The 24,119-nt window shown below is 31.8% G+C and overlaps 1 protein-coding gene across 2 annotated transcripts in view; it reads left to right on the top strand.

Moving 5' to 3' along the window:
• Positions 1-3,254: 3,254 nt before the first annotated feature.
• Positions 3,255-24,119, top strand: part of LOC139485876 (opioid-binding protein/cell adhesion molecule homolog) — a 40,700-nt gene continuing 19,835 nt past the window's right edge. The window contains exons 1-3 of one of the 2 annotated variants that reach the window (XM_071270525.1): positions 3,302-3,344; positions 3,703-3,762; positions 6,106-6,423. In XM_071270525.1, the coding sequence (XP_071126626.1) occupies positions 3,711-3,762; positions 6,106-6,423 (370 nt within the window). In that variant the 5' untranslated portion in view covers positions 3,302-3,344; positions 3,703-3,710. Of the gene's footprint in view, positions 3,345-3,702; positions 3,763-6,105; positions 6,424-24,119 lie in introns of both variants that reach the window. The other variant, XM_071270526.1, reaches the window with a different exon arrangement.

Genomic DNA, 24,119 nt, shown 5'->3' with positions numbered 1-24,119 from the left:
GCTTATGCAAAATATATAAAAATATACAACAGCTATCCAGTTATTGTGCGACCTTATTTCTCCCGTAAATTCATTTTGATTCTTTTTCTTACATTTCTGTGTCTATAACTATAACTGACTCCCGTATATCATTCATACGAAATGTTGTTCACACCTGAAATGCTGAACCGTGACGCCTAGGTGTCACTGAATGAAGATCAAAAGATTAGAATTACATAATGCTAATCTTTTAATTACCTTGAGTTTAACTACGCATTCAACATTCACTAAGTGTCACAAATTAATACACATTTAATTTCCACAGTACAAGCAAGTGAAAATGTTTTCTGGAATGAAGCAAAAAGTTCAGAATACAAACATGTATTTTTTAATACTCTATCGATCGTGTCAGTTTCATATGTTTGTTTCAAGTATTTGAAGAAAAACAATCATAAAAATGTTCTATTGTATTATTTACTTTAATTACTAGAATTCGTATAAAAAATCCACACATGAATCCTACAATCTAATTTAAAAAGTTGCATGGCTATCACTTACTTTTCGTTAGTTAATAGCTACACCAAAAGTCGTCGATGCGCTTTAAATAGCGTTATTAGATGGTTAACGAACAAGACTTAAATGAGATTAATTTTACTCCCGGCATGCCCAAAGACTTAAACTACGTCACATAAGTCAGGAAGTTTGATAAAATAAAATTAATAATTCCCAATTTTCTCCTTTATTACTTTTCATATCGAAATAAAACTTGGTGAATATGTTTTTTTATGGTATTATGAACGTAATAAGATGAAAAGTGAAAAATCGCGAATTATTCCTTTAATGATGCCTGGATTACGAGACCTGTTAACAAAACAATTGTGTTAACAACGCCTATTTCAGGTTATTAAACAATTAACGGTGATTTCAGCTGCATGTTTAAAAAAATGAAAATTAAAGAGTGGTTCATGTCAAAACATTGACGACCGAGTTGAAAAAATGTATTTAACTATCAATAACTAATTTCATTGTCAAAGTGGTAGTACATGCACCTATGGGGAAAACACTGGTGATTTCGGTACATTCATGTTTTCTCGATTTATCTAAAGCAAAACTATTCATAACTAGCGTTTGAAAAGCTATATATCTATTAGTACATAAGGAGCAATGAAATATACGAAACCCTGTTAATTTTTCGTTTAGTATATCCAACCTAATATTGGACAAAAGTTACCAAAATATAAGGATTTTTCAGAATGGACTGATTAACTATGATCAATTCTTAAAATGTTAACATCTGGTTTCATGAAAAAAAAACCGATAACCACGTTGAAAATAAGAGTCATTTAGACTGTTGCTCAGTCTTTAGTTTTCTGTGTTGTGTTTTGTATACTATTGTTTGTCTGGTGATCTTTTCTTTTTTAGCCATGGCGTTGTCAGTTTATTTTCGACTTAGGAGTTTGAATGTCCATTTGGCATCTTTCGCCTCTCTTTTGAGTACAACACATACACAATGAACAAAATATAATTAAGAGGTTTGCTTCTCAGATATTAGTCTTCAATATGTTTTCATGTTTTAATATTTTGATACGTTGACCATGGATATTTTAATTGGAAAATAAAATTGAATATCAAAGGAACTATACCATTTTATACGAATTCTCAATTTGTAGTGATGCACAGTCATCGACAACGTTTTGGCAACATCCATTGTTGTGTGACGGCACAGAGTAAAATTATGACATCTCGTTTTTTACTTTACTGCGAAATCATGATAATTCATTGCAACCAATGTATTAATATGAAGTATTTTTCGATATTTTTTTTAATTTAATTGTTATATCAAATTAATTCGAAACACATAAGATGTCTCATACATATTTTTTTCTTATCCAGGTTAACGGGTGTCGGATCCGCTAACCTGGGAAAGACAAAAATATGTTCTGGTAAAGGACAAAAAAGACAAAGTTAAACGAGAGAAAATGAAATATAAACAAAAGTTGTATTGAGGTGATGAAAGAAGATTAAAGATTTATTCATCAATATAATAAACTATATATAGGCATAGCAGTATACATTCGTTCAGCATTTTTGGTATACTTTACCCTATATATTTGAATATTTATGTGTTTATCATTTTGTCGTACATCGTGCAATCATTTTTGTTCGGTCGTCTTCGGTAAAGTATAACATCTCATGATAGTCTATACTGTATTGACTTATTTTCAAATAAAGAATGCGTCTGGAAAAAAAGCATACAATAACATGGATATCTAGTTAAAAAGAATATCAATGTATGGGATAGTATTATGATAAGTCGTGAAAAACTTCATTGTCTTTATTACCTTGAAAAGAAAACAGGGATATAGTGTTTTACATCATGACTCAAAATAAATAACAGAGGAAAGCGGTCGTTATTGCGGTTATTCTACACAACTTCAAAGTCTTTATGAATATGATTCCAAGAAAAAAAGATAACCACTAAGGTCCGCTTTCAATCCACAACACATCTCCGTTCCCTAACAACAACAGATTTTCGATAAACCGCTTTGTCAAGCAACATAAAAAAAACTTTTTTAGGTAGCGAATATTCACATTACTATTCAACGGATGCTATTAAAATAGAATAAAATAGAGAAAAATAATCATATTATAGTGAGAACTACACCCAAATGTAATACCATGTACTTTTATAAATTAAATTAATCATCATTATAGTCACAATTTTAAGATACAAAAAAATCCATAATTAGTTCATGGTCTTTTTCTACAAAATGTTATATCGAGTTCACTGCAGTTGAGATATTTTATTAATGAAGGACTAACTTAATATATATTTATAATTCTTAATGTTTACAGGTATCTTATATGTTAAATTTTTGATTTAATTATCTGTATAAACAACACTTTTTGGAAAATATGGAAATGGTACAAATTGGGAAAGAGGATTGTCAAAATATGTCCATTGAAAGCGGATTTACATAACTGTGCTTGGATAACGTACTGCATATCTGAAAACCTGTTTTATTATTGTCCTTTCCAGTTGAACATAATGTTGTCTTCACAGCTTGGTATTAGGATCATTGAACTCAAAAACAAATATATATAATTTTTGTTTCAATTCAGCAACATTTTTTAACACTTGTACACAAGCTCTCGACTTAAATGAATAACAATTGAACTTTACTCATACAATGTACAAAATGTTTATAAACGTTTAAAATTGATATGTATCATAATTGTTTTCCACTTTTTTTTAGTAATAGCTCATTTCCGTTGTTGTATTTGATTTTTATTATTAATCTATAGGAATTCTATATTAATATTGCGGAAACAATTATTGAAATATCACCAGGAATAATTTTAAGGTCAGAAAGAACTATTTTTTATATATGAAATACACTATAACGATTTGTATCAGCAACATATAAAAATCAAAAATTGTGGTATGATCTGGGAACAGTATTATCTAACGGGAAATGAAATTCAATATGATAGGCTTTTCAGTATAAAATCTCGAACGTACTGAGACTTTGTGAGATTTATGAATTTTGGTACCATCTGACTGAAAGACTGTCGGAACTGCTCAATGAATTTATCACATAATTCTTATCGTAAATAAATACAAGTTTTATCATAACGTAGATATATTTTGTCATATAAAATGTCATATACGCAACGCCAGTATTTACAAATTAAAAAATGTATATTGCCATCCTATTACAGATTGGACCATGACTAGGTCTATCTTGAAGTTGATGCCATGGTTTGTTTTACACATATATTGTGAGTATCAAACAATTTTCCTTCTACATTTTTATCATTTTTATTTTATCAAACAACACGGAAATCTTAATCTGGAATGAGTACAGAAATATATCAAATTAGGGAACTTGAATAATGTGTTCACACAAGCAATATTAACTTTTCTTTTCCTGTTTTATTTACATAATAACAATGCTTATTATGTATCATATTGTGTACGCACCATATAAATGAATGCAAAGTTTAATGCAAGGAAATGGATGGCCCCGTGTAGGCACAGAATGTCCTGTAACATGTTTACTATAGTAAGTGTTCCATTGTAGCGATCTCGCTTGGTAGTTAATTTTATCACTATAAACTGGTATCATTTTGACATCGTTGACCTCTGCCATCTCGACACTTGGGAGTAAAATGCTTAAAAAACTTGTGCATCAAGATTTGGCTTGCGAGTTCAATTTTAGATTTTGAATTTCCGACAAAAGTTTCAAATACAGCCAAGTAAATACAAAAGTAAAAACATTTATTTTTTCAACTGCAGAAAATAGCTTTAGACATATCTTGAACGACACTCTATTTAATGTAAAACTTTGATTTCAATTATGATCATGGTGATGATGAAGGCATAGTTACACTTTAAATTTATGAAGGTAGCATCACCCAAATGCAATTTGAGTGAGATTAGTTTCTTGTTTATTGCAGGTAGATTTCAATCAGATAACATATATTAAGGAGCCTTTTTAAATCACATAATAAAATACTCGTTTTGCACATCATTGAAGGTGAACTATAACTGTTTATATTCGTATTTAGTTATGCTATGGTCGTTATAATCATCTTCTTTGTTTCTTTCAATCTTAACGTTTAAAACATTTGACCAAGACCAAACACATAGTAAGATCATATTCTGAAATGAAGAACTTGAGAGTAAGAAAACCATGTATATTGTGGGCATTAGTCTTGAGCATGCATTATCAAAGTCACAACAAAATATCAAACTCCAGGTATATTCAAAAAGGGAGGTCCATAAAAATTGACAAAATAAAACGTTAGACTTTATCAACTAATGGAACGGTAATGGAAAGCGACTGTCATAGTCCTGACTTCAGTTGGTAAAAGAGGGACGAAAGATACCAAAGGGATAGTCAACTCATCAATCTAAAATAAACTGACAACGCCGTGGCTAAAAATGAAAAAGACAAACAGACAAACAATACTATATATGACACAACATAGAAAACTAAAGAATAAACAACACGAATCCCACCAAAAACTAGGGGTGATCTCAGTTGCTCCGGAAGGGTAAGCAGATCCTGCTCCACATTTGGCACCCGTCGTGTTGCTTATGTGATAACAAATCTGGTAAATAGTCTAATTCGGTAGGTCACATTCATGAAAGGGAAGGGGACTGTAGTTACGACGTAAGAAACATATCCGATATCATTTGTAAAACGGTTATTCCAAAACGGTCAACCAACTCGTGATGGCGTCCGTATAATTTACGAAGGGAGGATTTCAACTTCACCATTTGGAACTCTTGGTTTAATAGCTTCCTTGTGAGCAGCAAACCTCTATCAGGAAAATCATGATAGGAAATGCAATCACGGGAATATCGTATAAATTGGGAGATATATACCCCCGTATGCAGGTGCTGCTGGAATGTTGCTACTTAGAAATGGAAAGTTCACAATTGGAAAGCTGAAATCATCTCTTTTGTCGTAAAGCTTTGTTTTCAACCGACCCTTATTGTCAATTTCTAGATGTAAGTCAAGATATGACGCAGACTTAACTGTATCTGTAGTATCCTGTATCTCTAGTTCGATGAGATAGATGCGTTCCACATAGTCACCAAATTTTAAATTATTTAGTGAAAGAACATCATTTTTATAGCGGAAAGTAGAGTAAAAGGATATTGCTAACTTCTAATATTTCTTCCTAAGAAGTTTCTGCATGAAGTCAGCCTGATAATAATAAAGAAACAAGTCGTCAAGTAGAGGAGCACAGTTTGTTCCCATTGGAATGCCGACAGTCTGTTAAAAAACACGTCCTCCGAACGTAACAAATATTTTGTCAATCAAGAAATCAAGCATCTTGATAATATCAGTTTCAGAGAATTTTTTCGTTGAATCAGAGTGATCCTTTACAAAGTAGGATTTATCCCTCCCTCAGACAAGATACTTGTATCTACGTTGGCCATTCTTTTTTATGAAGCAAAGCAATACCAACTCTTTCAATTTGTCTTTTAGTTTGGAATATGGAATATTTGTGTAAAGGGTAGAGAGTCAATTTTGTTTATACTGTTACAAGATGAAAGTAAACGTTGAATTTGATAACCTTTGAATGTTACCAAACATTTTTTTTTATTAGACCTAGGAGCTAAAACAACAACAAAAAATACAGTGTATGTATTAAAAGGGAAGTCGGCAGTCTTGAAATGTCAAGTTAATTCGAAAAACAATTACTATTGGAGAGGACCTCACGACGATTTATACACCTCTGGTCTTGAAATAAATCCTAAGTTTTCAACAAATACACTGAAAATTGTAGGAGATATTAGTTACGGAGAATATGACATGCACATAGAAAATGTAACTGAAAAAGAAGAAGGAATTTATAAATGTTTCGAAGACGGTTTCAAGGGGTTAAATAGAGTCCATGTAATGTATGTAACGTTAATTATACAAGGTAAGTACAGTATACGTAATAAATGTACATTAAAAGGAGATGAAACTGCGATGAAGTTACTTTCTGTCTCTTAAATTCGAAAATCAAAAGTATATATATTTTTAGGTTATTCTCCAATTATGTGTTACGTATCTAGTGTCTTGTTTTTGTTTTTGGGATGTATATGTACCCGTTCACGTCTACTTTGTGTTTGTGTTAGATGAATTTCTATTTGTATCCCTCCGATAAGTTATGCCTTTTTCAACTGATTTTTATGTTTTGTTGTTATGTCGTACTGTTACACCACTGTCCCAGGTTAGGGGAGGGTTGAGCGCTCACAAACATGTTTAACCCCGACGCATTATTCGTGTTCCTTTCATAAGTCAGGAGCCTGTAGTTCAGTGGTTGTCGTTCAACTTGGTTTATGTTTTTCATATTCGTTTTTCGTAAACTGTAAACTGTTTTGTTACAAATAAGGCTGTTAGTTTCCTAAATTATATTGTTTTATATGTGTTATCTCAGGACCTTTAATAACCGACCATACGGTATGGGTTTTTCATTGTTGAAGGCCGTACGTCTGCCTATAATTGCTTACTACACTTCATTTGAACTTTAGTGGATAGATGTCGCAATGGCAACCATATCACATGGGTCCGTATAAACCGGTTCCGTGTAACACTTATCAAATCAAAGTTTTAAAAAGTTTTGAAATTTTAGATATTTGGAATTTTGATCAAAGTTTTAAAATATCAAAATTCCAAAATGTGTAAAAGTTTTGAAATTTTGATATTTTAAAGGGGCACTAGCTACGATATATATAAAAAAAATTTTTTTTAGATCAATCATTAATCAAATTGGAATAATGAAATAATAATTTGCTTTTAGCAATCAATTTCCTTTAATTTTGTTGAAATAAGCGATTAAACATAATTTTTGACTGATTCACTTGCAAGTGAAAACGTCATCATCATTCTAACCGGTATTCATGTGAACTTCGAGTTAACCCCTAGCTAGAGATTGACAACGCATGCATTGTACGTGTACTGGTTATTTAAAGAAAAAGAATGTCAACAATGAAAGTGAAACTACGGTAAATCATTTGATTACTAATTCGATGCACATAAAATCATTCTTATATGGTTAAAAACAATGAGAAACATCTATTTTTAATCTATAAAATAAAATCAAACAGACCTATAAAAATGAAATTGCACGTGTTGGTTTAATCTATTCGTATCTTTATTTTTGTTTACATCGCTTATATGGTCATCTGAGGTCAAATCGATAGTTAATTAGATGGTGTCTGGACTAAAATACACACGAAACGAACCTATATATTATCTACCACATGCTCTGTAAACTGTTTATTTTAGACTTTTGATAGTTTGGATAAATGTTTTACATTGTTATAAACCAAATATGAGAATTTGAGTCAAATCGGTTACAATGAATTTGACAGCTAGTGCCCCTTTAACCAAATAATAAAAAATTTAAAAATTCCAAATATCGTTTTTAAATTTGATAGTTTAGAAATTTGATCAAACTTTTAAAATACTAAACTGAACGTGAAATTTTGATTATTTCATTTTTTGAAAGTTTGATTTTTAAATGTTTGATTAAAATATCAAAAATAAAAATTGGGCGAAAAGAGAGGAACATGTAAACACGGCTCTGATTATAATCAATTTTAGTTTTGAATAAATAGCACGAAATATATCAGATAATTTTTAATTACAAAATAAAAAAAGAAAAGAAGAAGTCGTTTTTTTTTTTATTTTAACATATTAAACATCACATGGGATAACAGTACTAAAATTTTAAGATTGTGCATCTATTAAAAAAAAATCAAAGCTATTTAAACTTGCATCAAAAAGGCAAGAGGCTCCTGAATTGAATTGAGACAAGCGCACAAATGCGACAAGGTTAAACATGTTTCGTGAGATCACACCCCTCCCCCTATACCTCTAGCCAATGTAGAATGAACTAACACACAACAATACGCACAGTAAAACGCACTTTAAAAGAAATCCAAGTCCTATGTCAGAATAGAAAACAAAAGAAACTAATCAAAATGACAATGATAATAAATTAACAAAGGACTACTATATATAAAGCTAGCAGTTACTGACATATGCCAGCTCCAGAACTCAATTAAACTAATTGAAAGATTATGTCTTCATTATATGAATAACAAGCTCAATACCTCCCTGTTGTATTTATTGCTATCATTCATGAAATATTTGTCACTGGCAACCAAAAATCCATAATTCAAAATAGGTTCTTTACATACAAATTTCAAAGAAACTTATGATTCAGCTGGCTCGGGCAAAGTAGCCCTTATAGATGGATTTTGATATGTGTCATATATATAGATATATATATATAGGAAGATGTGGTTTGAGTGCCAATGAGACAACTCGACATCCAAGTAACAATTTATATACGTAAAACATTATAGGTTAAGGTAAGGCCTTCAACACGGAGCCTTGGCTCACACCGAACAGCAAGCTATAAAGGGCCCCAAGAATTACTAGTGTAAAACCATTCAAAGGGGAAAACCAACGGTCTTATCTATATCAAAACGACAAACGAGAAACACGTATGGCAGAGTGGCACTCTCTCTACACGCCCCATTCTGACGTACGTGTACCTGTGTTCTTTTACTTTGCTCAAAGTTGATTATCGTACGATAACTTAAAAATGCATAAATAACAAATACGGAACAAAGATATCCCTTGATACAAAAAAAAATCCCTTTCCCTTTACTTGCTATTTACAGAGGTTGATTAAGGGCCCCTTATGGAGCTACGTATATGATAAATGCATATACTTTTCACAACCATCAGTCCAAACTTTGTCTAAGGAAGCAACCATTTAACTTCAAAAGTGGGGATATGGTTGTTTTATTGAAGTGGGAAAAAAATCGCGCTAAGCGCTTACAATTTTATTAAGTTTTTCGTCGCTATTGATCAAATTATTTTGTTCAAAATTTCACACTATAATATATGGGGGAAAACTTGATTCAGAATATTTCTTTTGTCCTCTGCTTGCACAGATGTTTTTTTCATCATTGAACAGGGGTTTAGAATATTTTTATATACCATTATTGAAGTCCCTCGTGGAAGTATCCAAGTAAAATTTAAAAAAAAAACGTGTCGACACCTTAGTGAGAATCCCAAAAAGATTACAATTTATCACTGATATAAACTATTCAAAATAATTTTTAATTTTCAAAATGCCGACACCTACAAATGAAAAGATGGGCGCATAATGTACAGCGGCAACTTTTACATAAATATGAAGACTGAAAATAATGTTTATGGTATACGTTTATATGATGAATGTGTTCAGCTTTTACAAAACCAGAACGATAAGTTGGATGTTAACGTTTCTTTTTTTTTTTGTGTCTTTTTTATTTAATTTGACTTTATTGGCTTTTTTTTTTTAACTTACTTTGATTCAAGTGTCTTTTGTAGACGAAACGCGCGTCTGGTGCAAATACAAAATTTACATCCGGGTATCTATCTATGAAGAGTTTATGTAGACATCATATAACAATGTCCTGATTCCAGGATACTAATATTTGTTTTTAATCTAGGCAATATATATGATCGTCATGCAATCGATAAAAAATAGAAACAAAACGTTAAAAGTTACAACCGAAGCGTTTTTCTGGATCAGGAACGTTCAAAGCTGAATATCTAAGGCCAACAATTACTAAAGCCTCGGTCACACCTTACTGGATAGCACGAACGGACGCCTAATGGATGAAAATAAAAGTTGTCCGTTGAAAAAATTGTTATCCGTTGGGAGTCCGTTGATGTACTGACCGAATAAAACGGACGTGTAATGGATGCCTAACGGACACACACCGGATATGCAACGTACGAGAAACGGAAACGTACCGGACAGAACGGATGTCGAACGTACATCCAACGGACGAGTATCGCATAAAACGGACACCTAACGGAGGCGTACCGGATAAAACGGATTAACAAGACATACGGAAAAATTAAAGGTTTCAATAATAATACATGTAAATCGCATAAATATTCAAATGTTTCTGTGTAACTGGTTTGGGTTTGTTCTTCAAAGTGCCACCAAAGGGCAGTGTCTGGCCTGAATAAGAACTGCTTGATTGTTAAGACGTGCCCTTACTCTATAAGATTGATTATGAATAATAAGAATTCATGAACCTTAAGAAATCTGACATACCAATAATTGGCATTTCTGACGCAAAATTTTCAATTAGCATTTATCCGTTTCAAATCCGTTCATCATCCGTTTTATCCGATATGAGGCAAAAGTGTGAGCTTTGTACAAAATATTAGTATAATAATTTTTTACTTACGACATGGTGATTGCTCTGGTGTCCCTTTTTAATTGGACAATTTAGAAAAATGACGGCAATTTTTTGTACATGGGACACATAATTTGTATCATCTAGATCCTTTTTTTCTCGAAATTCCGTCTTTTCAAAGAAAAAACCGACATTACATCATCGACCAATTATGTCGTGCTTGTTCTAGACAGACTTTAATATCGTTTGGTGGAATCTTTTATATGATTTTTACAATATTCCGAATTTCCCAAAACTTAAAGTGTAACGCGGGACAAGGAAATAATATTAAAAAATGAAGGTTTAATTGATTTTCACTTAATGAAAAATGTCTGTTACATATACAAAATTGCAATATTCTGAAAGTAGAAGTTAAAAGCTTGAAAATGATATATAACACTTTAGAAGATCACTTTTAATGTTTATTAATTGATGACTTGAATGTGTCTTGTCTGCGATTTCACTAAAATAACACCAGTATCGTGCGACGTTTCTCCGTTATACGTTCGGTAGAAGTACGGTTCTCATTCGTTCAACATTCGTTTTATCCGTTAAACGTCCGGTAGAAGTCTGATGGTGAATTTATCCTCCAGACCTTCAACGAATGTATAACGGACACGTAACGGATACAAACCGGAAACGAAACGGACGAGTACCGTACAAAACGGATGCCTACCGGACGTTCAACGGACATTTTATCCGTTGGACGTCCGTTCAAAGTTTTGAACATGCTCAAAAGTTTCCACCGTACAGAACGGACGTCGACGGAAAAAACGTACGCTTAACGGACATGCAACGGATATGGACGGACGTCTAACGGATAAGAACGGACGTCTAACGGACATGAACGGATTGACAAAAGTTATCCGTTAGGCGTCCGTTCGAACTATCCGGTAAGGTGTGACCGAGGCTTAAGAACAGTAATAGTTGACTTAAACGTTAAAAATTATCGTTAAAGATATATTCATCTGCCGACATGATTGCAGAAAGTAAGAAATCGTAGAGCAAAACAGAAAAATTTGAAATCAAATGAGATACATGTAATACAACGTGTATTGAGCCATTTTATTGATTAAAGTCCAGTAGAAAATATATATGCTCTTCAACTTTGTTATTGTTTGGCTTTATAAATATTTTGATATGAGCGTCACTGATGAGTCTTATGTAGACGAAACGCGCGTCTGGCGTACTAAATTATAATCCTGGTACCTTTGATAACTATATACACACTCAACCTAACCATACTATTTGACCTACTGCGAGTTGATCAGTTTTATTGTTACTCCTAAAATATGGGTGCTGGGTAAACCATCAAGTAACATGGTCATTATCAGAGCCGTGTGTCTTGTTTTAAAATGAATTCTCTTCTTTTGAGAAATATTTATTTTGTCATCCTATTTTTCACCGCTTAGAACTGTCCGTGCCTGTGGTTTTATTTTATACATTAACTTTTATATAACAGCATGTTTTCATTTCATTTTGTTTCGTTTCGTTTTGCTTTTATTTCGTTTCGCAGTTTACAGGTACCCCACTTTTCGTCCCTTTTCTATTTTTGGTATTTTAATCAAACATTTAAAAAATCAAACATTTAATAGTGAAATAATAAAATTGCACGTTAGGTTTAGTATTTTTAAAGTTTGATCAAATTTTTAAACTATCAAATTTGAAAACGATATTTAGAATTTTGATATTTTTTAAAACTTTGAATTGATAAGTGTTACACGGACCCACATGCCCTTATTAGGTCTTTCCACCTTTCCGTGGAAAGACCTATTGAATTTGTTCTGATTATTAAGTCTTTCCACTTTTCTGTGGAAAGACTTATTGTTTTTCTTCTGATTATTATTTTTTTTTTCCGCCAAATTTTGTTCTTGCGATAAATGTTTGTTTCGCAATATGTCGCTTAGATATTTCTCATATGGTATCGTATAGTTTATGCGCTTTTGAATTTCACCCTGCTAAGCCGAACCATTTTCTATGTAAGAGTTATCTCCCTTTTCACTGTTTACACTCTGTGTGCATCTCCTTCGTAACAAAATAAGAAAGCTACAAAATTCTTTTTACAAATTGTTCGTTACATCCTCAGTAATTTTTGGCGTATTTAGATCGAAGCGATTCAATGAAATTTTATAGGAGTTATCTACCTTTACAAAATAAATTTGTCGATATGTTTATTTAACTCATAAACAGTTAACCGTATAACCCTGGAATGTTTTTATTTGAGTCCCCTAGGTCCTAACTTAGAAAATGAGGTCAAGGTCAAAGGTCAAGGTCAAGTTCTCAATTGTGACTTTTGCTTGTTTTTGCATTTTTTCTGGCACTTTGAAAGATACATATTAAAGAACTAGTGCAAAATGTCAGCTTTGTTGTAATGAAGATATGCTACATTTAGACTTATACAATTTAATGGCATCTTATAGGAGTTGTTGCCCCTGAAATGTCTTGATATGAGGTTATTTGATTATAACTTCAACTATGTTCATTATAAAGACATTTGACCTTATACAAAAGGTTAAGTGACAAATGACCCTGAAAAATTGCTACCGGAAGTGACCTTGAGAAAACCGGAAGTAGATTTTTTTGCAATTTGTTCACATACAAGTACTCAGAATCCATATATTTTTTCATAAAGATACATAAACTGATTCTTGAAGACTAAAAATGACTTCCAACAAACCGGAAGTGACCAATTATCTCCCATTCTACATACAAAAGTATATAGAAACTATATATTTTTGGAATCAGTGTGAAAAAAGCTATCATATGAGACCGGAAGTAGCATATTATCTCCCTTAAATCACTCAAAAAGATAATAAAACCATTATTTATCTCATCATGATCAGTATGAAGAAACTACCTTCTCATCCAAATTTCTTTGTTGTGGAAAGACTTTCAATTGTTCTCTGAACAATTGGTTTTTAATTATTATTATTATTTTTTTTTTTTCTTCTTTTCTATCTGCTATCATTTTCAAGTTTACTATCCACGGCGGTCACATAGTTTATTAAATAGAGAGGGTCTGTATACTATATCAATGACCACCATGGTATCCACGGCGGTCACATAGTTTATTAAATAGAGAGGGTCTGTATACTATATCAATGACCACCATGGTATCCACGGCGGTCACATAGTTTATTAAATAGAGAGGGTCTGTATACTACATCAATGACCACCATGGATCGATTAGTAAACTTAAAATTGAAAGTAAATACACTATATTTATATAGTAATGAATGTTCATAATATACAGATAAGCCCTAAAATTATTCAAGTGAACTTTTGATACCTTTTCTGAAATTCTCCAGTTATTAAATCTTTTACAAAATCCATTGATTACAAAAAAGAAGATGTGGTATGATAGCCATGTTGAGACAACTCTCCACAAGAGACCAAAATGACACAGAAATTAACAACTATAGGTCAACGTACGACCTTCAACAACGAGCAAAGCCCATACCGCATACTCAGCTTTAAAAGGCCCCGAACTGACAAGGTAACACAATCCAAACCAGAAAACTAGCGGCCTTATTCATGTACAAAAAATGAACGAAAAACAAATATGTAACACATAAACAAACGACAACCACTGAATTACAGGCTCCTTACTTAAATGTTCAGAACATACTCAATGTATTATGTTCATATTGAAATTGATAGAAAACCAAAAATTGGGAATTTTGGAAATAAAGGAGGAGGGATATAAAAAAACATTTTCCTGTCGCCAATAACCTATGACTTATGATACTTTTGCTGAAATTCCCCACTAAATGTATTATGTTCATATTGAAATTGATAGAAAACCAAAATTGGGAATTTTGGAAATAAAGGAGGAGGGATAAAAAAACACATTTTCCTGTCCCCAATAACCTTTGACTTATGATACTTTTGCTGAAATTTTTTTACATAATTCTTCCAACAACACTTTACATACTTTCAACTACGCTCTGAATGCCCGCGATTTCGCGGGTGTGTTCTAGTATAGTTAATACAAGCGATTTGATAATCTAAGACTTCTGCAATTTGAGGTGCCAAAAAAAATGAATTTAATCATACTTTTATCCTTTGTTTTAACAGGAACACTTTACTAGCTCATGCGGATATATGTATTTTATTTCGTTTGAAATAGGGTTATTCCCGTTTGCTATTTGTAGTAATTATTTATAGATGAGAACTAGTATAACTAGTTCGGAAACTGATTTTGTAACAGTATGTACTATTTATAAATTTGATGTTAGGTGCATAAGGCACGATGAAAGTTTTGGCGGTTTTTACGGATGGGGTTAAATGGTACTTTATAAAGTTTGGCATTTAAAATGTATTAGTATCGGAAGTGCTCGCAGTTACGTCGAATTAAAGTTGGTCACATAGGTATTTATGCAGTTGCTGCTGTGTTTATTGTACGTACAGGCGTTGGAGGTATTAGCCGAGGAAAACGAAACGATGCGAAAGAGGAACAATGTTATATGTCATGTATTTATATATTGTTTCAATCGAAAAAATATGTACAATAAAGTAAAATAAAATATTGTATCGCATGAGGAAATAAGATGTTACTGCGAGCAACTAATCCTATATCTGTGTTTGTCTTGTTTATAGCCTATTGAATTTAGAGATTAAATACTTTTAATTCGGACGAGCAGGGCGAGAGAGAATTTAAGCCATGATAACAATCATTAGCCATATACACAGATCAACAAACAATTGTGTCCGTAGTATGAAATTTTAACATTTTGTTGACATAATTCTATTGTTGTACCCGTTTTTTATGACTGTCATTTACCTGTAAGAAACCATTATGTAACTTAAACTGTCAAAATATTTTAAAGAATACCCATCTTCTTTCTGTTGAAGGAAGCTTAATTGATTGTTACAGGTTAATCATAGTTCAAGGTCTAACAAAAAGACCATCTATATATATAACTTTATTTGCAAAACAGACAAAAACCAATTTAGGTTATATAAACAATGTGTTTTTTCATTTTGAAAAAAATAAATTAAAACGAAAGAACAAATGACAAGAAAATATACAATTTTGTATTCCAATATAATTATTTCGTCGCTTTTAAGGTGGTAATTTGAAAAAAAAACCTTTGCATATTGATTTTAACACTGTCAGCGTCTTTCCTTACTTTCCAGCCATTGTTCTCATGTTTTGGGCTGCCCTCTCTTAGCATTAATTTGGTTGACAATGCTCGTTGTAAGTGTTGTTTTAGTGATTCTATGTATTTCTTATTGCACAAGATATTTAATATTTGGATATGAAAAAAAACGACCTTTGGAGGTGCTCTCATTCTTTCTACCTGACACCATTTTCACCTACGCTTGATAGATCATGCCGCAATACTATGACCACAAGTAAGATAATTGTCATAGTTAGAAAAAAAATCGTTAATCTGAAGTAGATGTTTGACTGAGTATTAATGTAAATACCACAGATTGTTCATTAGACAAAAAAAGCTTATCAAGAAGTTGATTAAGAACCTATACTTCCCCACGTGTGCAAAGTGAAAATAGAGAACTAACTTCATAAACTAAGGGGCTTCAACGGTTTTTATAATGTTCAGGTGTCGGCGTTGATTTGCAAGTTGCTGTTTGTAATGATAGTCTTACCAGCATAGCAATATAATACAAACCTTTCTACGGTTCAGAAAAAAAGGAACACAGTATCGCAGTTTAAAGAAATCAATTACGTGTCCGATTCGCACTTTGTTCGTAGTGATAAGCGTTTTTTGTAGAAACCGATGAGGTGTTTTAAAATTAGATAAACGATATATGTTTTGAATAAGTTTTAAGACAGGTTGTAATTGTTTTATATAAATTTGAAAAAAATAAAACATTTTCCTACATTGAATTAGTTGGAAACGGGGGAGATATTTATAAAGTATTTTTGTCATATATAACGTAAAATACGAATAACATTTGTTTATTTCTAATGTATGTATGAACAGTTTCAAACATTTCACTTTAGTTAAAATCTCAAAATAAAATTGATTGAATACAATAATCATACGTCGGTGTAAGCTTAGGCTTCGTGTTAAAGGCCGTACTCTTACATATAATTGTTGACTTTTTACACATTGTGACTTGGATGGAGATATGTCTCATTAAAACTCATACAACATTTCCTTATTACTATTAAGCACAGAAATACGGATATATAGCTGACTATGCCGACTTTGTTGTCTACCAATTCAACTCTGTCATTAGATCTTTGAATATTGTTTTTATTGGTATTAATATTGATTTTGTTATCAGTAAATTAAAAGCAAACTAAGTATTATTGTTATATACATAGGAACTTTCATTGATCTACAATCTGTTGATTTCTTTATCTTGGCATTGTACAAGGTCTTCTTTTTCTCTGACTGTTCATGACGTCTTTATTCTAAATCCATTTGATGTTGGATTTGTACTGATTGATAACTTAGTCTTAGATGCAGGATTTGTTTTATTAGTTGTTATTGGATTTGAACTAGCTGTCAGTAACTGCGAGTACTCTCAGATCTGTACTTAGTGTCTTTTTGTTGTTGGGATGTACTAGTACCCATCCAAACCCACTCTGTGTGTTTGTCATACATGTATGTATTTCTAATATCCTTATGATGAATTAAGTCTTTTTCGACTGATTTTTATAGTTAGTTCTTATATTGTACTGTTGCATCACTGTCCCAGGTTAGGGGGAGGGTTGGGATCCCGCTAACATGTTTAACCCCGCCACATTCTGTATGTATGGATCTCGCTAACATGTTTAACCCCGCCGCATTCTGTATGTATGTGCGTGACCCAATCAGGACACTGTAATTCACACGAATTCAGTGGTTGTCGTTTGTTGCTATGTTACATATTTGTTTTTCGTTCATTTGTTTTATACATTAATTTGGCCGTTAGTTTTCTCTTTTGAATTGTTTTACCTTTGTGATTTCAAGACCTTTTATAACTGTTTATGCGGTACCGGTTTTATCTTTGCTCATTGCTGAAGGCCGTACGGTGACCTATAGCTGTTAATTTTTGTGTCAGTTGGTCTCTTCTTTCGTGTTATCTATTATCAAATCGTTTTCCTTGAGTGTTCCTTGAGTGTTCTTGCTACTGGATGTGGTGGCATTTATAGCTGTTAATTTGTTGAACATGAATGAATAATAAGTTTCATAAATGTTCAAAGTTCTACAATCATTTGGATTTAATGTAATTTATGACAAACATAAATAATTTCTGTGAAATTGCTAAAGAAAATGTATAAAATGCATAAAATATAGTTTTTTGGCTATATAAAGATAGCATTTTTTTCATTTATCAACAGTTAAACCAAAGAATCTAACAATTCATGGAACGGTCAATGGTAAATTGCTTGGACAAGAAGGTAAAAGTCTACAATTAATTTGCACTGTTATAAGTTGAATTCCTAAGGAGACACTTACATGGTACAATATGTCTTCAGGAATTGGCACCGGCGGACCTGAAATATTGAATATAACAATAACACCAACAAGATACGATAACAAGAAGACGTATACATGTCGAGTTAGTAGTGATTTATTGCAAGAATTGTTGCAAGAAACGGTCACACCAGAAATACAATGTGAGTTCTTATTTTAGTTAGAAGTAACACTCGATAAAGTAGGACGAAAATAAAACTATTAAAATTCACATAAAAATATAAAGAAAAATGATAATGAGTTTTAAAGAAACTAGATAAGTAGGAAATAATTTCTAATGTCATAGCGTGAAAATGGATGATTAAAATACCAAGGTTATAAGAAAATTTCAAAATACCTAATTCTAACCAACTTTCCGTGTATATATTCTTTGAGAAGACATCGAGCATACTCGGGAAACAACTTTTTTTAATGATGCACTAAATTTGATTCAATGCAATATGGATAACTACGAATTGTCACTAAATACGAATACAAAAATATGGATATATGGTATAATTATCTAGGACATTATTATTCAACAAGGACCGAAGTACACAGATGTATACAAATACATGCACCGCATTGTCTAATGAAGATCATTTGCTTAGAAAATAACGCATCAGTTTAATCTGGTTGAGTGAAAGTGTTGTGCAAAAAATTCCAAAATTAATGACAATCCAATACATGCAATACATGATGAATCTATATGCAAAGCACAATATTTGATTCAAGCTTACAAGAAGTTGTTTACTCTATAGAAATAATAATTTCCATTAACTATTTGCTCATGCTTTAAAACATTCAAGAATAAGTCCATAAATAGTTGAGAGGGAACTGGTCAGTCAACAGAAAGATTAGTAATCAACTTTTTGGAAAATCTGACAGATGTGTATAGTTTTAAGAAGAAAATCTGAAGGAGAAACCTTCAAATTTCCAGAAGCTTTTCCCTAAGATCTGGTAATAACATCCTTATCTTCTTTTACACCTCTCCTAAGTGCAAAATTCTATTTTGTAAATCTTGTATTGGTGATATTTACAAATTAATGAATTTTTACTAGGAATTAATTATAGTTTTCTCAATTATTATTTTGTTTATCATGTTCATTTCGAAAAAAGAAAAGCCTATCTGAAGTCGTAATATGAGGTTGTCCTTACCAGCAGCTTTTCATAAACACAAAAAAGGCAAAATGCAATAATGTTTATTCATTTCGTTCGCAAAAAAATGCGCCTGTTTAATAAAATTTACGATATTTCTATAGTGTCATGCAAACAATGTCTAACAAAACAAAATAATTACAAAATAAAACAGTTACAGTGTTCGGTGTCATAACGTGTGAATTGTATATTTTTTGATATATTGATTGGTATTAAAAGTCACTTCCGGCACAAGTGTCCTATTTCGTGCAGGTAAAAAAAGACGTATTTATTTGAAATAATTAAATCCACTGAAAAGTATTTGATATTGTAATGGGATGGTTGGGTGATGCCCTTGTTAAAATATCAATTGGTATATAAAGTTTAATCAAAATTTAGTGTTCCAAGCAACACAAAAAAGTAGCTTAAGGAAGCTAGCAAAAGTAGCCTTGAACTTTTAGCTAAATATTGCCTCTCAAAACAAAAATTAGACACACCACGTTTGAAATGTTATAGGAACCAGTAATATTTGTGAGCAGCAAATGGCTTAAAAATGTTATCTTTTTTTGTTCTTTTTTTCAAACTTTAACTGTATTATGTTACAGCCAAACCTGTATTTGTTGCCGCTTCAGAAAACATTCAGTCCGGACGCATTGGAACTCAGATAAACCTTAGTGTCAGTGCTTATTGTTATCCAGAATTCAGTAGTTTGAATATTTTTACTGGTGATTTTTGTTGCTTTAACGAAACTGAATACCATCAAGTAACAGACTATAACATTAGTGTTCAAATGAAAGGATACACAATATCGCTACAGGGGTTTACTCTTACAGAAAAAGATTTTACAACATACACATTTTGGATTCAAAATGAAATTGGTGATGAAACCTTCAGTGTGAAACTCATGACAAGAGGTACGAGAATATAAGGAAAAACTAATTAAATAGTAATCATACTGGGATTAGGTATAAGTGAAATGGTAATGAAGGTTTGGATCTATATGGACGTTTATTATTGCCATGCAAGTTGTCTTTTACCGTCTACATCCAAGCAACAGCCAGCCTTACAGTTATAATGATTTATTATCAAACAATTGTTAATATCATCAAACAATACAAAATAGTTTATACCCGAAAAGCACTTGTATATCCAAACAACAGACAAAAAATAAACCCGCATCTTTGTCATGTTTATGTCATGTACAAGCCTTCATGTGAAATAGAAGAAATAATCAAGTTTGTGGTATAAACCATTGTAAATTAAAGTTCTTCAACACCATTTCATTATTGAGAAATTTTTCGAAGTCAACACGGTCAATTTTATTACATTTGTACATGATTTACGCAGTTTAATTGGAATCAAGTATATATTAGAAATGTCAAAATATTAAAGTTAAGGTCTCTATATCATGTATATCATTCATGCTCACGATCAACAAAACATAAGTACTGTACTAACGCTCGTATTCATTGATGAAATATAACTGGTTGTAGATGATGGGCTTTTATACACTAGTGAAGTGATAAATATGAAATGTATGAATTTAAAGTATGCGATACTGATTCATGATCCATACCTGTTGTATCATGATAAAGTGGAAATCACTACTAAAATGATTGTTTGGACATACTACAAAATAATTCAAAAGTTATAATTATTATAATATTATATTTGTAGATTACGAATGTGAGTCCCTTGATGGTTATGGAACTGCTTGGTTAACAATGGGCTGCGTTGTAGGTGGAATTATAATTTGCAGCATTGCCTTCAATATTTATTGTCATCTGAAGCGAAAGACAAGGGTCAATGTTATACTTGAAACCTATCCAGAAGAACATTATGACGAAATAGGAACCATAAACTATAATAACGTAGTGTTTGAACCAACAACCGACGTTACACAAGAAATAGCATGCTCAGAATCACTGGAGAAACTAGTATTCAATTAGGGGTTCAAGCAGAAAGCTCCGAAGAGAGTTCGTTAGAAAGGCTGACACGTTTCAGTCAATCAGGTGACGGTTATGAAAATCCTTATCATTCGATAAATCCTGAAAACATCGAAATGCATTCATATAGTAGCATCGTGTCAAACATTTACCAAAACACAATAATATTTCCGGCTAGAGCTGAAACGAAAAATATAAGAGAGTCAATTAGTGAAGAGGAAACCAGCAAAACTCCTTGGCTGATTATTTACACAAAGAAACAATGAGCTGAATCAATATGAAAATATTGTATCAAAGGGTAAATTTCAGGAATAAAAAGAAAATGTCATGAAAAAGTCAATAAAAACAGATAGTTCCATGACACATATGAAAATCGACGAAGGGCTTGTATTCTTCACAGTAAATGGTCAAAATGTGGGAAAGTAACCAAAGAAAAGTTGAACTCCGAGGAATAAAACAAATGTGACATTTGGTTATAAAGTCGAACGTTTGAATTTGTCAGGTCTTATGAATTTCCTCCTTTTATCTATAACTTGGAGTTCAGTATTTTTGTAAATATAAAAACAACATGACTAAAGAGATATGGTATCATCGCCAATGAGACAACTATCCAACAAACCTCAAATGGAGTGAATGTAAGCAATTATAGGTAACCGTAAGGCCTTCAGCAGTTAGATATATCCATACCGTTTAGTCGGCTTTAGAATATGAAAAATGTGAAACATTTCAATTGCAAAATCTAATAGACTAGTTTAAAGTCAAACTGACAAATCCCCGATTGGACTCAACATTTATTATGAAAATATATAAATCAATGATACCTGGTAACGAGACCTGGGATCCAAACTTTAGTGTGTACAACACCTTTTTCAGGTTTGTTAACAGTTAACGGTGATTGCAGCTGCATGTATAAAAATGAAAATTAAAGAGGTGTTCATGTAAAAAATAAAGGCAACAGTAGTATATCGCTGTTCGAAAGTCATAAATCGATTGAGAGAAAACAAATCCAGGTTAAAAACTAAAACCGAGGGAAACACATCAACTATAAGAGGAAAACAACGAAACAACAGAAGCACTGAAGTGCAACAAAAAATAAACGACACACACAGTCTAAATGAACTATAAGATAACAACTGGACATTTTAAGAAAATTAGTGGATTGAACCTGGTTTTGTGGCTAGCCAAACCTCGTGCTTTTATGGCAATGTTAAATATAACACTAAAATGACAATATTACATGACAGGACTACAGTACAAATAAATACCGGAACATTCAGGACAGATTGATACACAAATAAACAATACAATAGTACATTTCGACATGCTAATAGTTATCAAAGGTGCCAGGATTATAATTTAATTCGCCAGACGCTGGTGTTATCGCAAAGAAAAAAAACGATAACGTCAAACATTTGAGTCATTTAGACTGTTGCTCGGAGTCTAGTTTTCTATGTTATGTTTTGAGTACAACTGTTGGTCTGTTGGTCTTTTCCTTTTAAGTCATGGCGTTGTCAGTTTATTTTCGACTTATTAGTTTGAATGTCCCTTTGGCATCTTTCGCCTCTCTTTAAGGTACAACACATACATTATGAACACAAATATAATTAAGAAATTTGCTGCTCAGATATTAGTTTTGTTCGGATGATTTTGAACGTTTTCCCAGGCTATAAATGAAAAATATTGCCTAGCAACGCTAGTATTTCAAAATTATTTTATTATCTTTAATCTCCAATTTAGCTTTTTTTTCTCCAATTTAATACTTTGAAATACTTTACAATTCTTGGTAATCTAAATATATATATTTTTGGTTCAGTTTAATTCTTAGTTCGTCGAATGAGAAATCAAGACAATATCATTTTCTTTAACATGTTTACGGATTTTAATTATTGAATGATTTTTCAACATTGTTAATTTTATTGTAAATAAAATATTAATCTATTAGAATTTTCGTAATATATGCATTGACTAGTAAATAGATATAAGTTATCCTGAACAAATTAGATCCGGTGAAAAGTTATTTTTCAAGTATGCTGTATTTAAAAATTATGTACTCCTCAGACATTTTGCTTGCAGTCAATTCAGTACTGGTCAATAGCTTTTCAGACAATTCAATATGTTGTTGTTTTGACCAGGTATATAACAAAAGGTAACTGCTGAATTGTCTGAACATAGACTCATCAGATCTTTATAGAGAGCAATGGATAAGTCTGAAAACTGAACATGAATGAAATATTTATAGTTCAGTGTTTAAAGAGCAACTCAGATCAAGAAAGACCATTCAATTTCAGTTCAAAAATTGATTAACTAGATAAGTTATTTACTTTTTTATTTATACAATATTCAATCGAAGAATTCATGGAAACAATATGTTAAACGAGTGACCGAAAAACACATTATTTCACGAATGCGCGTAGCGAATAAGTTAATGATCATTGCTGTTCGGTTATGAGTTGAATATATTTTTCATTTTTTCATATTTTAATTTTTTAGTTATATTTTTTTACACGTTGACCGTGGATTTTTGAAATGGAAGATAATATTGACTATCAAAGGAACTATACCATTCTATACGAATTCTCAATTTCTATTGATGCACTGTTATCGGGAACGTCTTGGCAACACCCACTGTTGCATGACGCCACAATGTGAAATTTTGAGATTTATTTCAATGTGAATTATCGGTTTCTACTACACTGCAATGTATTTATGTAAGTATCTTTTTGATTACATTAAAAATTGTTTAGAGAGGATGAAAGAAGAGAGAAAACAATCCGAATTATTTAAAAAAAAAATTATTCACCAATATAATAAACTATATATACTTGGCAAAACATAGAAGTAAAACGATCTTTCAAAACAGTTGGACATAAATGTCTTTTT

The sequence above is a fragment of the Mytilus edulis genome, chromosome 8 (assembly GCF_963676685.1).
Source record: "Mytilus edulis chromosome 8, xbMytEdul2.2, whole genome shotgun sequence".
Lineage (NCBI taxonomy): Eukaryota > Metazoa > Mollusca > Bivalvia > Mytilida > Mytilidae > Mytilus > Mytilus edulis.
Note: the sequence above shows the minus strand (reverse complement) of the source record. Positions and strands in the feature narration are given on the sequence as shown.